General features: G+C 38.1%; 1 protein-coding gene across 17 annotated transcripts in view; it reads right to left on the bottom strand.

Moving 5' to 3' along the window:
• Positions 1–16,701, bottom strand: part of ANK3 (ankyrin 3) — a 597,115-nt gene that overhangs the window by 61,649 nt on the left and 518,765 nt on the right. For all 17 annotated transcript variants that reach the window (XM_079793859.1, XM_079793850.1, XM_079793863.1 and 14 more), the window contains 3 exons: positions 10,192–10,298; positions 4,587–4,811; positions 1,691–1,845 (listed from right to left, as the gene is read on the bottom strand). In XM_079793859.1, coding sequence (XP_079649985.1) covers positions 1,691–1,845; positions 4,587–4,811; positions 10,192–10,298 — 487 coding nt within the window. The remainder of the gene's footprint in view (positions 1–1,690; positions 1,846–4,586; positions 4,812–10,191; positions 10,299–16,701) is intronic.

Genomic DNA, 16,701 nt, shown 5'->3' with positions numbered 1-16,701 from the left:
AATGACTATTTTCATGGTTTGAAATAAGGTAATAAAAATTAAAAGTCTTAATTACCATTGCATGTTCCTATCCATCAGAAATTATCTGAAGTTGGAGATGGTGATATAAATATCAGTATTATGAAGAGACATTTAATGTATACTCATTAAATATATAACATTTAAAATGACTATACCTCTGGACCTTTAAATCTATGGGTTTGTAGGAATTTTCCCCTTTAGCTTTATTTTCTTCTCCACAAGACACACATTTCTAAAATAAGGGGGATATAGTTAAATGTCTTTGAAAACAGGCAGGACTAGATTTCAACTCTGGTGAGGCTACTTATTGGGGTAACCTTACATGTTACTTGACATGTCTATACTTCAGCTCCTTTACCTCTGAAGGGGGATTAAAACTTCCCACTTTGCAGTACTATGCTTTCATTTAAGATTTTCATATATGCAGGCGTTTATCAGTGCCTCATGAACGCTAGACACCCAACAAACATTAGTTTCCTCCTACCTTGCTGTAAAGACACCTGAAATTCCTGGTTGGCTATAATTAACTATCTTATGCAAAACCTTTGGCATGACAATTTTTTAGTCTATAAAATAATAGTGACAACCACTGATGTTTATCAAGGGCTTACTATGTGACAGGGACTGTATTTCATTAGTCTTCACATAATTATTTTTTCTTAACAACAATCCTACGTATAATGCAAAGAAGGTAATCTCCATGTTACAGAAGTAACAAAGGCTCTCAGGGATCCAAGAACCAGCCCATGGTCATCCCTCAAACACCCTTGAATCTGTGGAGCCCCTCTGTCCATACTTTGAAACCAGGAGTGACTTTTCTGGAAGCATTCCAGAAATAAGTGAATTAAACCCTCAGAGAGTCAATTTTATGGTCTGTGAGTTATATCTCCAATAAAGCTGTTATTTAAAACAACTGATGGATTTGTAGTGATTAGGATGACTTTTATTCTGACTGTATAAAATAAAGATTGGCTTTATTTTATGGTGACCTTGGTCTATAAAACTGCATCAAGCACCTACTCTCAAAATAAGTCCATTCCTAATGTCTACACACCTCAGAAAAACGGCTTTGATTCTAAGGGTCCGACAGCCTGAGGTGTGTATGAGGAAGTGACATGGTCAGCTATACGTCAGTCTTACAGGTCAAAGAGTAAAACCCTCCAGCAACAAAGACTCCAATAATTAGCCTGACACTTTTTTTCTTTTTAAAGGATTAGAGCTCAAGAGAAATTAAACATTCATGAAGAATACTGAAAGAATCTGGGAGAAAACTGAGATAGAAGAAAGGGTCTGAAAGTAATAATTCCAAAAATAAAATGTGAACGTATTTTCTTAAAAATTCTCTGCATACTTTGCATACCTTCCAGTATTTTCTCACGCCCTCCTTATACATCTTTGACTTAGAAAACTTTGTCGGGTTTTGGAAAGATTGACGTATTTGATGAAAGAATCACAACCGTTACTTGTACATTAGTATTATGGGGGAAAATGTTTGTTACATTAAATGGAACTTCATGCCTTACATACAGAAAACACAACAAATATTGAGGAACCTCATTCCCAGCTTGAAATACAAATGTGTGAAGTCCAGAATGTTTCTTTTAGTCTAGTTATTCCTTTGATATTTTTCCTGCAGAGATTTACAGAAACAAGGAGTCATCATAATTACCTTCATCCATGCCATTAAGTAATTCAGTTAAATCTTCATTTTTACTGTCAAATTGGTGCTCCTTCCACGTTTCTCCATTTTCACTTCGAAGAACAATGAGTTCCCTCTCTTTTCCTCGCATAGACCCAAAGTGAGGTATTTCCACTATGACAGGGCTGGAAAAAAATCCACATTATTTTGGTATCAAATGAAATATACTTACAGTATCGTACTTAAAAAAAGTTTCATTAATAGGATTCATTGGAAAATCAGAGGTGCCACTAAGGTTGGGAATGATTTCAAAGCTGCAGAATCATTTGCTGATTAAATAATATATTAGAAGCTTGAAAACATGCCATCATTCATTCATTCACGAACAATTCTTGAGGGCCTACTATAGGTTAGGCTTTTGATTTAATGGGGTGGGGGGGAGAGGGAATATTCAGCCCGTATAAAAATAAATTTTGATTCAAGGAATTGAAGATTATAAAAATAGACCATAAGAAAGAAAGTTGGTCCATTTTTAAAACCACAAATAGGTATATTATTATATTTATTAAAAATGCTAATGATTTAAAAGGACACAGTCATTTATTTAAAAAAGCAATTCTGCAAATTTCCTATTTTAAAGATTACTGATTTTTTCCCCTTAGCAAGAAAACAATCAATGTAACAACCCACACCTCCAATAGTCCCTCTCTATGACTTTCACAGCCTATGTAGTTAAGACAGTTTCTCTGATTTTCAACTTGTGAAATGGTAGAGGGCAGCTTAATTTCCTAGCTCTAGTTTAACCTGCATAGGAATATTTAAATTTTCTGAAAAAGCACTTGTTGGTTTGAAATTGCCATATAATCTGTTAATTTTTGACAGTGTCCTTTGCAAAAGAATGGCTGCAAATTGAAGATAGCCAATCAAGCACAGGAATAATTTTGTTAAATTTTAAAATAGGATAAATGCTACAAAAAAACGAATGGAAGTAAGCAGACCACAATCACATACAATTTATGTAGTTGGATTGTGCAGCTTTCTTTTATGACATTTAAGTAGACAGTATCATTATTCTCCTACAGAGGTTGTATGTAACCTCACCTCTTCACCTATGTATTTATGTATGTGTGGTAACAGCAGGTAAAGGTTTACATAGGTTAGAACATAAAAAGGGACAGTAGTTGTAATGATCAAATAACATAATAAAAACATCACACTATTTGCACTCACTTAAAATGGGATGACAAATATGATCATTATACTTTTGGCAAAATAAGTATGGTTAATTCAAATTAAAGATTTAAAAATATTTTATGCCTTTATTTTTTTTTGACAGGTAGAGGCAAAATCAACGATCCCTAGTAGTGTTAATAATTCTAAGTTATTTACCATAGTTTTTATTTTTAACCACAGCTGATGATTAAATATTAATTTTTTCAGAACTATATACAATCTTTGCAGGTTAATGTATCAGATACTGTCTCTGTAAATATTAGGGAATGTGACTGTGTGTATGACACTCAACATCACTGGAGAGAAGATATGACAAGGATCTCTGACCAGGTGAAAGCCAAGCGTAACTTTTCATGACAGGTTTCTTCATGCAGACTGCCAAGGCACATACACTGAACAGACGAGCAAACAAATGACACATACCAACACATCAACTAAACAAAATAAAACAAAACATGTGATAACTACAGTAGATATTCTATCTGCTGCCTATTTGGTTTTCTTTCCATATCTCGTATTCCCAACATTTTTCGAAATCAGTTTACTTATTGATCACTTTTCCTTCGCAAAGCCCATGAAAATTACTCAAACTTAAAAAAAATGTAACTCCACACACATACAAATATATATATATACATATACATACACATATACATCTCCCACTAATAGCAAGTGTTGATTTAAAGCCTGTAAATACCTTCTCCTACACTGGACTGAAATTAGACTGTCCACCTATCTGAAAAGCTATCATATTTAGTCAAAACATTTCAAATTAAAGAAAGGCTTGCAAAAGCACAAAGAATTATGAAAGCAGAATGCTCGCAGTGAATTTCACATGCTTGAAAAGCACAAGATAGGTCGCGTTGCTACATTAAGTTCAAGCCACTATGATTTTTTTTCCTTTCAGTGACACACATCAACTGAAAGCATTAACAATTGAAAAATAAAAATGAACTTAAGAGAAGAATAAGACTATGGGTGTGACAGAAAAAAAACTGAAAATGGAAGAAGAATTGTAGACATTCTGTATCTTGTCTATGAAGAGCCTACCCAATAAATTTTGTTCCTTGAGGCCCAAGCTGCAGGATTCGGCTAACCAAGCTCTCACCCTCATTTACAGGGGGAGGATGGGTGGGAAGATGCAGTTTACTGAATAAGATCCATGCAGCAGGAAGAGAAACGAGAAGGGGAAACCGTGAACAAACTGGCCGCCACGACAGAGCCTGCCTGATTTGCACCCAAGTGCCACCTCAGATCATGAAATCAATTTAGTGTTTCTTTTTGTCAAATATCGTATCACAATGGATTGTTTCCCCTAGCGGTGATCTTCATAAATGAACATGGACCCAAAGTGGCCATTTATTCAACGTGGTGATAACAGTCCAGCATCCATTTTTTCCCCCCTGAGAAGGGTGCCTGGACCCTGAGGGTGGCGCTGGCGTTCCGCGCACTCACTGAGCAGAGAACATGCTTCTCGGTTAGTAAAAGCTTTGACCAGCACACTGAGTTAGGGGAGGATCAGCCCAGGAGCTCACAGAATTACACAGCTTTGTGACCTCTGGCACTACACAAAAGGTGCCCTCCATCCCCGTCCAACCAAGCCGTTTGAATAGCCAACTTCTCAGGTTAAGGGTAAAGAAAAATCAAAGATGTGGTTATGAGGGCCAAGATTAAAATTGACACAATCACTTACCCTAAAAATTGGGCCCCTGCAGGACCCATTTCTACCAGCCTACTGGCTAATCCCTCTCCTTCCACCATGGGGGGTGGGGTGGCCAGTTTATGTCTCTTTACCAGACGGCAGGTGATTCGGGTGGGGGCCGTGCACTTGCGTGGAGGGATGATGATTCTCATCCCGTGGTGCCGGCTTCCTCTCATGGAGCCGCCTCTCGCATCCACCATGAAGCTCACCAGAAACCTGCAGGGAGAAGATCAGAGGCCAAATTAAGACAGAAATAAACCACCTTCCAGAGCAGGTTTTGAAATGAAACGTTGAAGTTTAAAGGGACAGACAATGCAGCTATCATTTCCTCTCTTTAAAAATAAATCGGAAGTAAATACGGTGGAGTCACATCAAACATGCATTTAACTTGTGAACTGGGCAAAAAGTGAGACATGACAACTTAGTTTTGGTGGAACACGGTCCCCGGGGAGAAGCCAACCACTTCGTCAATGGCTCAAAGGGAAGGAACAGTGACGGTTCCAAAACGGGAATAAAAACCGGCTAAAGGACTGTCATGCATTTGAAAACAAAAAAACAAAACCACTGTATGTGGTCTCTTATGGGTGTTTTAAGCTATATTCAAGGATCATTTTAACTGCAAATAGTTTTAGCCATTTGCTGACTACGGAATCTCTAGCCCTGAAAGGTAAGATGAAACTCCACAGTATGTCTTAGCATGTACAATTCATAAAAATGAATGTATATTTACTCAGACCAACACTCTAATTTTTACTATCACAAAGCAGAATATAATAATAAAAGCAGAAGATGACTAGTTTCGCTAAGGCAATTTTGATGGAGAGGGATTTTATTTTATTTAATATAAATCTGGCTTTAAAATAACCTACATTTGAGTATTTGTACAGCAATACAAATATCATAACTTAGGCCTCTGAGAAAATATCTCTAACCTACATAATTCTGTCATTGACCTCTACATTAAAGCTAATGAGAAAAATAAGAAAATGTAAAGAAATGAACTGTGTCACATCAGGGAAACAGCACATTGCAATGTGTGATTCCTGCCGCGTGCTCAGGGAAAGGAGTCCCCCCCAAGCTCTCCCACCACGGCCACAGTGCTGAATTGACACCGGGAGGGGTGCAAGGCAGACAGGTGAACAGAAACACGGATCTGCGCGCTCTCATGTTCACATGTGAAAATGTGCTTGGTACTGGAACAGCATTAAATGTGGGTGATGAGAAAATTGTTTGAATACCTACAGTATTTTAGGGAAAAAGTTATCCCATCCATCAAAATCCTCTATCATTTATTCATCTAAAAACAGTTCTAATATCCTGCAAATAGATTTTAGGACCCTGGCTGGAGGGCCTAGCTGGGGACCCTTTCCTAAAGAGTTAACCTCTTGACCAGCAACCTCTTCAGTAAAGCGAACTGACTTGCTGTCCCCATGGAGAGAGACACATGGAGGTCATTTTTTAGCCAATCCGATTTCCAGAACCGTTTCTGGTCATCAGTGGGGCGGAATCAACTTCACGCCCTTTTGCTCATTTTGGATTTAGCCATTTTCCTCTGGGTTAATTTATGTTTTTCATAACACTATACCTACTTTGAGAGACTGGGGCCACTGTGACATTTGAGGGGAAAAGATGGACCACCTCAAAAAAACAAAACAAAAAAACACTCCTTCCTAGTCAAAGATACGTGTTCACTTATACAACTGTCTCCAGTGCTAGATGATGCAAAGCTCACGAACCTACGCTGGGAGCCTACATTTTCTTACACCTATAAATGTTTAGCAGCCACTTTTAGTCAGTAACAAAGATAATGTGGCAATGAAGTCGCAGACAAAATCTGATCTCTCCCAGCAGTTAACGGTGAAAACCAACTTGTGATTGAGAATCATAGTAAGAGAATGGATGAAAAAATGATTCACTAGGAACTCTGGGTTTGAAAATACAGTTGTATCAGTACAGTAAACACTGGGGTGTTTACACGGGGAGGGCAATGTATGCCCTGGCAACAAGCAGCTGCGTCTCCGTGATAGAGACAGACAGTCATTCAGATCAGGTCTGCCTTGCTCACTGCTCCACCTGCAGAGCTGAGCCCAGTTCCTACACACAAGGCACGTTTACTGAATGAACTGACGAAGAAAACTATTTTGTTAAGCGTGCTAAGAAACTGCCTAGGCCAGACTTGGTTACTAATATATATATATAAATATATATAAATAAAATAGCATTGTAGCTAAGTGGTCTGCAGGTAGTGTAAGAAGGTAATCAGTGTCAATATAAAAATATCCCAGTAACAAAGAATATCAGAACCAAATGGAAAAAAAGAAACATGGCTTAGAAGATTTTAATGACAAATTGGAAGAGCCTCGTTGTGTTCTGATAGCACCCAGCGCAGAGCTGGAGCTCATGGCCAACTGTATATTGGTGTAAGTCAAGGTTTTCAACTTTATGGAGCCAACAGACTGGGGAAAGGTGGGAGTACATGTTAGGCAGGATATGGGTTCTATGATTCAATAACCTTATGAACTAGAGTGATTTGTTTTCCAAACTCATTCCTTACATATTCTGTATAAAATAAAATTCCATGCAATATAATAATACAGAAACGAATTAAAAGGTGATGTTCAATCATGTGTGTTGTATCTTTTATTATTTAAATTAAAGCAGGAATTCGACAAATGATCCTAAAATTAACACATGAATATTTCTAGTTTTAGGAACAGCGAGATGACAAATGCCGATACACTACAGACATTGACACAATCTAACTGCGGGGGGTGGGTGAGGGGATTCACATAAATTAAAACTACAAAAAAGAATGGTTCACATAAAGGACAAGTTATCACCTTGAATCATACTGAGGAAGTGGAGAAGAATAGCTGCAAAATAATTTAGAAAGCAAATGGGAAAAATTAATGTAAGATAATTAGAAGCAAGCAACAGAAAATGTCAATGATAAGCAAAAGAAAAATAAAAACCATCAGACCATGAAACCAAAGCATTTGGCATTTGTGGGACCACAAATACTTGCCATAAACAAGCTACTCCACAGACCCAGCATTAATGAACTATTTCCAAGTATACATATACCAAGTTTGTATTTTTCTTTTTAAATAAGCCCATAGTAGCTGTCATTATTTCTGCTTTCCTGCATATGACTATTGTCTTTAATAAATTCAAGGAACAGAGATAATTTGCATATTCAAATACTTCATTGTCTCCAAATTATGAGAAAGTTCATTTCTGATTTTATTATCCTATGCTTCTTCAGCCTCTCAGTTTGATAAATTAATCGCTAGTACTTTTCTTTCCCACGTAGAGGGTACAAAGTTCTTTGTCACACGGTGACAATTCACCAAGTTCGATTCCAAAAACTCTTCAACATGTCTGCCCACCAAATGTATCCCAAGTATTTTATATTTTCCTTCTCAACTCTGATTGTTTTTGCTTTTGCAATTTTAGACTCATATATATCTACTAGAAATTTTATAAATAGTGTTAGCTGTTTAATAATTACCATTACTATAATTGAAGGTTTTTCTAATTTAGTTAAATACAATGGTAATGACTCAAAGACCACCATGTAGTTTATAGTTTATAAAGCATTTTCATTAAGTCATTGCTATTGGAATGACCCTTTTGTTTTTCAGGATTGTGGTGTTCCAAGCTATAAGCTCCGTAAGATTACTATAAATACTATAGAATAGTGTAAATAACCTGCAGCATTACTCTGAATCTCAGACTTTTCATCTGTAGAACAGGGATAATGAGTAAAACCTCTAAAAAGTGTCCTTTTAGCTCAAATAAATACTAAATAAGACAATACATGTAAAACATTTAGCACAATGCCAGGTACATGAAAAGCACAAGGTAAATGTTAGCTATTACAATTTATTTTAATTAAAAGTAGCAGCAAACACTTCATGTAACACATAAGGCACTACAGTGTTAATGACTGCTAATGTACTTAATTCCAAAAGAATCAGCCCTTTTCCTGGATCACAACTAATGTGTGGCCTATGTGCCGATTTCAGAGGTGAAAATACCTTGAACTATTTTCACTATCTGATGCAATATTTCTATTCCATGTGTATCGAGAACACTTACCCTAGGTTTTGATGACCTATAGGTAAAGAATCCAATTATCTAAAGATACATTGATTATCAATTTAGCAGTCGAAGCAGTTCAGCTTTTAGCACTAGCCTCAAATTTTGCTGGCAGGGGTTGGGGGTGGGGAGGGGGGCAGCAGTGAGGCCTGTTTGCTGGGCTTCTCACCACAGGACTTCTCATGGACATACTGTGGCACTTTCATTTTTTTAAAAAGTGGATTTCTCTATATTCTTTTAAAATCTCATTTCTCTTTTCTAATTGTAATTTAACACAATTATAACTTCATTTCAGGAATGCGGAAGGAGACCCAACTTGATCTAGAGGTTTCAAGTTTATATTTTCTTTTTAAAGGAAAATCACACAAAACCGATCATTTGTCAAATCAGAGGCCTATGTCATATGAGAAAAATATAAGGACACCAGAGTTTACTGCTTATTTAAAAACTAAACTTTTGAGTGAAATCCACCTATCATTTGAAGCAAAGCGCCAAAGCAAGTCAAACTGAGACAGCACAGGGGTGTGAGGCAGGGGACAGAAAATACCAGGTAGCCACGAAGCCAAGGTGAGACTAGATGGTCCTGTGGATTTTGTGATAAGCTGACCACAAAAACGTCACCACCCTCCACTCTGCACTCAAGAACGAAGAGGCAGCTGACTTGATCTCCCTGGCCTGCTTAAACATGCGCAGTGGATCAAGCTCTGACTCTAGAGGACCTTCCTAGGGGGGGCAGGAATGAGCAGTCTGCCACCTTGCCCCCGCAGCTGCAGGTGGAACCGCAGTTACAGTCCAGGCGGCTGGAAAGGCAAGTCCCCCCAACCCTGAAATGAAAAATTCCCCAAGCCCGTCTTTTTCAGAAAGTCTGCCCCCTTTGTCCCCAGCTTATAAAACCAGCCAAGCAGAGCCAGTCCCCAAGTCAGTTCAGATCCTTCCTTCCCTCTGTGCTGCCTCCCTTGTGCTCAAGCATAAGCTTAATAAAATCTGTCTGGAAATGTCTCTGGGGTTTCTGCTTGATTTCTGTCTTGGGGAACCCAGGAACCCCAAGGTGGGTAACAAAACAATGAGGTAAATTAATAGAAAGACTTCTATATATGTTTTTTTTATTAGAAAGGAAAATCAGATCAGATATTTAGGCAAAAACTTCATTTGAATAAAGTAAAATTAAGAGATATGAATATACATATTTTATTTTTTTTTAATTGATAAGGAAAATTAAAGACCTAGAAATGTACCAGCATAGCCAGGAAAATTTTAGACATCAAAACTTTAATGAATTTCCTTACTAACACTGTGCTTCTCTATTAATAAAAACAGATATACACATTTGCTTAAAAATATTCACTAATGATTTATAAGTATGCCACAGACACTCACTAATGAAGTCCTATAGAAGATCAATATTTCATACAAATGAAGTTTGTCAATATGAATTCATAACTGCAAATATTAAATGCAATGCTAGATAAAGAAAAGTGCCTTTTAGGTTACTTACCCAGAATGAACAGGACTTGAGACAAGATTGACATTGTCCAAGGTGTCTGCAGCCCAGCTATAGTGTCTAAGAGAATCTGAATCAAATTCTCTTGTGAATGTTAGGTGCTGAAAAATGAAATGATAGATTGCATCAACAACCCACACAAGACATTGGTTTTCTCTGCACTTACAAAATATACCTGTATGTCTCTATCAGTCCAGGTACTATAACATTCAAAATAAACAATTTATATACACTCCACTACCGGTCTACACAGGCATTTCAAGAATTAGAAAATAGAGGTTATTTCAATCCTTTAAGAAAGCATCTTGAGTAATTGGCATAGTAAGGGGAATCGAGGAATAATTCTAACCATGGCTTTAAGCACTTCAACACATCTTCAAGTTAATCCTACAACAGTTGTAAAATTCTTTCCCAAATTTCAAAAAGAAAACAAAACATTCAGTCTTGACGACTTCTTCTCCAAGTGGGGCAGAGTAGCCTGCCGCCGCCGCCAAGTCAGATAAATATGGAAATCATGTCTGAGTGCAGCCGAGAACAGCTGAGGCAGGAACTGGAGGAGCTGGACTTGGGAGAGGGGAAGGTCTCCAATAGTCACGCTGGCGTGTCATCGCCACTTTTAAATCGGGGGCATTTCTCAATTACCAGTGCAGACCGAACTGGGGCTTCTGTACCTGCAGGGGCTGTTGCTGGGGAATAGAAAAATCAAAGGAGTTTGGTGGAGATTTGGGAGGCCTCCAGCATGCTCTCTGTTAGGACATTGGCGGAGTTCTGGGGCTGTGCAGAACAGGCTCACCAGGAAATCCGAAAGGCTCATGGAGCTTTTTGGCAATTTCATGAGAAATAGATGGAGAGTTTGGGACTTGGCAGGGGAGGAGACTTGAAAAATCACACCAGAATTTTAAGTAAAGACCCTAAGGGACCAGGGACAAACCAGAGGCAGTCTCCACTTAAGCAGAGCTGCAGACCAGCCTCATTTCAGCAGACTCCTGATCGGATTAAATAACCAGCCACCGCTGTTTGCCAGGCAGAGGGAGGGTGAATCCTCTGTGGAGGCCTAGAGCAGCATCGGGCGTGCCGTGTCTGCATCTGTTTCACACATCATGTCCAGCACGCAATACAAAACTGCCAGGCATGGCCAAGAGCACATGAACAAAAACAGGAAGAAAAGAAAAAAAAAAAAAAACACAGCAAAAAACAACCCACACCCAGATACTATAGACTCAGGGTCATCCTACACTTTGAAGTAAGCTAATAAGAACTTTAAGTAACTGTGATTAGTATGTTTAAGAAAATAGGGAGAGAGAAAAAAAAAAGAAAAGAAAAAGAGGATAATTTAACAGAGTATGGAATGTAAGAAAGAATCAAATGGGCATTTGTCCAGTTCTAAATACAATGTTAGTTCCTGACTAGACACAACAGAAAATGGGGTTAGTGAATTGGAAGCATAAATGGAAAACTACACAAAATGAAGGATAGATGTTTTTAAAAAAGAATGGAAAGTACAGAAAACAGTATGAGACATGTGCAACACAGTGAAAAATTTTAACATAAGTGTGATTTAGAAGAGGAGAATAAAGCAAAAGTTATATTTGAATAGAGAATGGCTAAGAATGTTTTAAATCTGAAATAAGATATTATCCCACAGACCAAAAGTAAGATCAATCTCAATTTTTGTCCTGTTCAAGAGTTGCTTCCTACTGATGCTCCATTAAATGACAGAACTCAAAGACAGTAACAAATATGATAGCATTCAAGTTGGAAAGAATGCCTGGAAATTAGAGGAAGACTGAAATAAAAAAATAGGACAGAACATGTAAGAAAGCAGAGAATCAGTTCAGGAATTTCATATCTTCTGTCCCTCTCCAAAAAAAGACAAAGTTCTAAAAAGAGAAAAATAGTAAAATAAGGAAGTCAAGGAAATAATTCAAGAAAATTTCCCAGAGCTGACGACAGGTTCCCAGAGTAAAAGGATCCACAGACTGACCAGAACTAGAGAGAAATATAAACCCCACTTCCGAACTCGAAAAAAACAGAATGATTCTCCAAATTTTAGAAAGGAAAATGGTCACAGGTGACAAACTTCCACCAGATTTTAAGAGAAAAAATGGAAGTTAAAGGCAAGGGAATGGAGCAATTCCTTAAATGTTCTGAGAGGAAATGATTTTCAACCCAAAATTCTATAACCAGCCAAACAAACAAAAAGTATGAAAATTAAGAATAGAATTATTTTAAGATATATGAAACCTCATACAAAGATACATATCTGATGCACTCTGTAAAGGAATCTATTGAAAGATGTACTCCACCAAAACAAAGGCCTAAACCAAGTAAGACAGGGTCTAATACAAAAAACAGGGAGTTTTCATGGTGCCAATGGAAGAGGAATCAGGAGGGCTCCATTGCAGAGGCCTCCAAGGAACGGGACAGCTAAGAAAGCTCTCGGGGAGATGAATTAAGAAGATGAAATTTATAGATCACCTAACAAGTATGAATATATTGAGAGGATACTTTTCACAACTGGGGAGGAATGTGTGGGTTGGACTAGTGATTTGTATAGAGAGCAACAACTAAACGAGAAAACTTAGGGAAAGCAAATACTGTACCAAAAAGAAAATGCAATCATAACATACTACGTATCTGTAAATAACATTACATAGGCATAATAATAGAAGCATTAAACATATACTGGTATAACCAAAATAAAATACAACTGTTTAGGGGGAGTAGGAAGATGGGAAGTATGCACAGCGGGAGAGAAGAGTTGTTTAAAAAATTAGAGCTTCATCTTCCATTTTGGTGAGTCAAGAAAATTCCTGAAATGAGGAAAAGCCAACAAGAAGCAACATACATATTATTTAGAGACATGAAAGTGTATAATAAAAGTCTCAAAAGATATGCTAAGAATTTGTCTCTGGAGAGAAGGTATTTTTTTTTCCTAATGAGTATGTCTTATAAAACAGCATGACTTTTTACTGGCTTATATAAACTTTGATAATAATAAAGCTTAAAATTTTTAAAATTACTCTGAATTACTAAGATTTAAAAAAAAAAAAAAGCCCTGAAATCAAATTGGGGAAAAAATAATTTGTAGAGCACTTATTTGCAAGCCACTATCCTATCTAGATCCTAAAAAAATACAAAAAATGAATGAGGGACAGTTTTCTCAGCATTCAACGAGAGAAGACACATTCAGTGGACGAATGTGCAATGAATGGTGTTAACAGGAGCCCACAGATCCAAGGTCCTAACCCCAAAGGAGCAATGCATCACTTCAGAAAGTCCCCACATTCTATATGGGTAAACCAAAGCTTAGGTGTTAATTTTTGTCTGGCCTTATTTACTAACTTTTGGAGACCCCGACTAACCTAGCTTCAGAGCAGGGCAAAGTATTCAACAGAAAGTGGGTGGCGCTGCTAATTTTACTTTTCAGCAAACTGCAACTTCTGCATGTGAGGCCCTGAGGTTACTTTTCACAAAGGACCCCCCCCCTTCTTTTAAATTTCTAATAAATAAATAATATCACTCTTCTTTGGTAATTACAGTAAATTATTTACCTTTGGCAGGCTTAGAAACATGCACTGGTGACATTAATTATTGAAACAATGAACATATCACACAAAAAGGTATCAGCACCATCATGCAATATTTATCGAAGCCGGGGTAGGCCAGCTCACTGGGATTCCATGCCACTTCGAGTTATTCCCAACTCCTTCCCCCTCCCAATGCTTAGCCACTCACTGAAACTCCCTCTTAACACAGATGAACAAATGTATAATGAACAAAGATACTTATTGAAAACAATCAGCTCTATGTCCCAATGTTTGTCCCAGTTATTTTTCTCATAGAGGTCTGCTTAGGTTTATGGGAAGACCTGACAATTTTAGTAACCTCAATACAGACACACAAAATGCTCTTCCTACAGCGCATCCACCTAAATAAAAGATATAGCAATTCAACGAAGCCTATGGTCTTTACAGAAAGAGAATGAACTGGTAGCTTCATTTCCAAGCCACCCTTCTCTGAATACTTATTTCTACAGATTAGCGTTTACTTAAAGCTGAAATGTGAAATTTGAGCTGTTAACTAACTTTCACAAACATCATGAATTTCAAAATGTTGTGCATGGCACCATGGTACCAACAAAGAGCTTTCCCCTCCTTGGTTACTGATCAAATAGACATTTAGAATGATAAATAGGACACCACATGTGATGATGGTTAAAAGAGATGAAACAGAGTTGGCTCTTGAGTTGCCCATAGCAAGTAGGGGAGTTCCCAGGGTTTCGTGGAAAACACTGGCTTTGAAGTTTAGTCACAGACTTGGATCTGAAAATTGCCGTTGCCACTTGCTAATAGAGAACACTTCTTTCCCACTCCCAAGCTTTCCATTTCGGAATGGCAACTCCATTGTGTAACTTAGGCCTCTTCCTATCCTTTTATATTCCTTTTGACCCTTAAACTGTGGAGTGGTTTATCTGAGTGGTAAATTTGGGAAAGGTAGCTGGGAAGGCTCTGCTCAGATCCAATTTTCACCCTCTTGGGCTGAGCTTGGTCACAGAGCACAGACATCCTCCTCTGCTCCCTAAATCCACCTCTGTGACGGCTGGTGAGGCTGGCCTCTGGGCAGGGGGTCTGCCATTCACAGGCTCAGTTAGCAGACCCACTTGGCTCAGACACTAAGCCAGCCCTCAACCTGGCCTTCATCAGGAATAAATGAAATATTTTGCCTCTGACCTTTCCTTATCTTTATTTAAAGCCCCATTTGGAGATGCCCAACATTACCAGCATGTTTCATGAACCTTAGCAAGTTTCTTAACGTTTCTCAGTCTCAGTTTTCTCATTTTCACATTGAGGTTTGGTTGATATGGAGATTAAATTAAAACACACATCATCAAAAGCCTGGCACCAAATGTTGGCCTGAAATTATAGTGTCTCTTTAAATGTGTAGTATTTTCTACTTTTCAAAGGACTTTCATGCATAGTAGCTCATTTGTTAAAATCTGGTAATCGGCGGGGAAAGTACAGCAGAAGCAAAGATATTCCAGTGTCAGCACTGACCATTCACAGTTGTATGCACCAAACCAACAGAGCCCGTTCAGTAAGAAGAATGCATCTTATAAATGCCTTGGTCTTATTTACTGACTCAAAAATGTTTACGTTCCCATGTTAACAGCAGTATCACTAGGCCTTTCCATTCATTTGTTCTTTGAGTCCTCAGAACGCGGAAGCTTTGGGAGGCAATATGATACCCATTTTACAGATGAGGAAAGAAACTCAAGTTCAGAGAGAAACTCTGAACATTTAACAAAACAAGGCCAAAACCCACCACTGGGTGGCTTTAATAGAACACTACATTAAGGAAAAATTCACATTGACTTAATAAGACCTTACACTTCCATGTCAAAAATGATACAAATAAGCACATCATTTTCAACATTGCAAGTGATATTAAGGATACTATTAAAATAAAAATGCATATTATTTAATAGAGTCCCAAGCCTGACTAATGATGATATCACTGTCTCCAAGAGCTTAATACCTTCCCAAAATAGTTTCTCACTAGCCCTATTCATCAGAGGGAAGAGGAGAGCAAGTACACACTGGCCTTACAAACGAGGACACACCCGAATGCCCAGGTCCGGAAATAAATGTCCAGGCACCGAAGAAGAGAGGCAGGAGACAAAGTATTTGCAAGGAAAAGAAAGAGAAATCTACTTAGCTACCACACTGGATGATTCTCCAGGCTGCTGACTGTCAACCCCCCACGCTGAATGACACCAGTTCTTGTCTGTGAACCTTGCTGGCCCGGAAACCAGCAGGTTAACTGGAGGCCTTGACAGGACCGGGCAGGGGAACCCACGTGGGTATCAGTTCTCTTAGACCAGGGGTGGGGAACGTCTGCCCCGAGGGCCGTATAAGGCAAGAAATCATTTGGTCCAGCCCTGCCAAGGCATTAGGGGCGAGTTAATTAAATGCTTGACCAAATACAGCAGGCTAATTTTTAAGTTGATAATTTTGTACGGCTCATGAATGATGTTATAAATATCCAAATAGCCCTTGGCAGAAAAAAGGTTCCCACCCTTGCCTGGGACATAGAAGAGATGACTTGGGCTGTGTCACTTCATAGCCCAGTGAATGGCAAGTCATAAAAAATCTCACTGAACCTCCATTTCTGCATTAGGGTAATGGGTACATAATATGAACTGCCCAAATTTACTGAGACGACGGGATGACCCAAGTAATTCTAAAGCAATTTGGAAATTCTAAATTGCTATGCAAACAAAAGCACAGATAATAATCATGCTAATACTCCCAGGTTTGTTTGTTATAATGGAAGATAATTTCTTAAATTTAATAACATTGCAGCCATCTTTGTAGCTTTTTAGGACAGCATACGTCTTATCGGACTACAGAGATGTTAATCCCTATTGGATTAACAAGCAAAGGGATATTTTGGCTGTGACAAATATTTGTCTAAACCCCAACTCTTCCTGAGGCGAATTAG

The sequence above is a fragment of the Cnephaeus nilssonii genome (genome assembly GCF_951640355.1).
Source record: "Cnephaeus nilssonii genome assembly, chromosome: 16".
Lineage (NCBI taxonomy): Eukaryota > Metazoa > Chordata > Mammalia > Chiroptera > Vespertilionidae > Cnephaeus > Cnephaeus nilssonii.
This window is presented reverse-complemented; position numbering and strand designations above follow the sequence as displayed.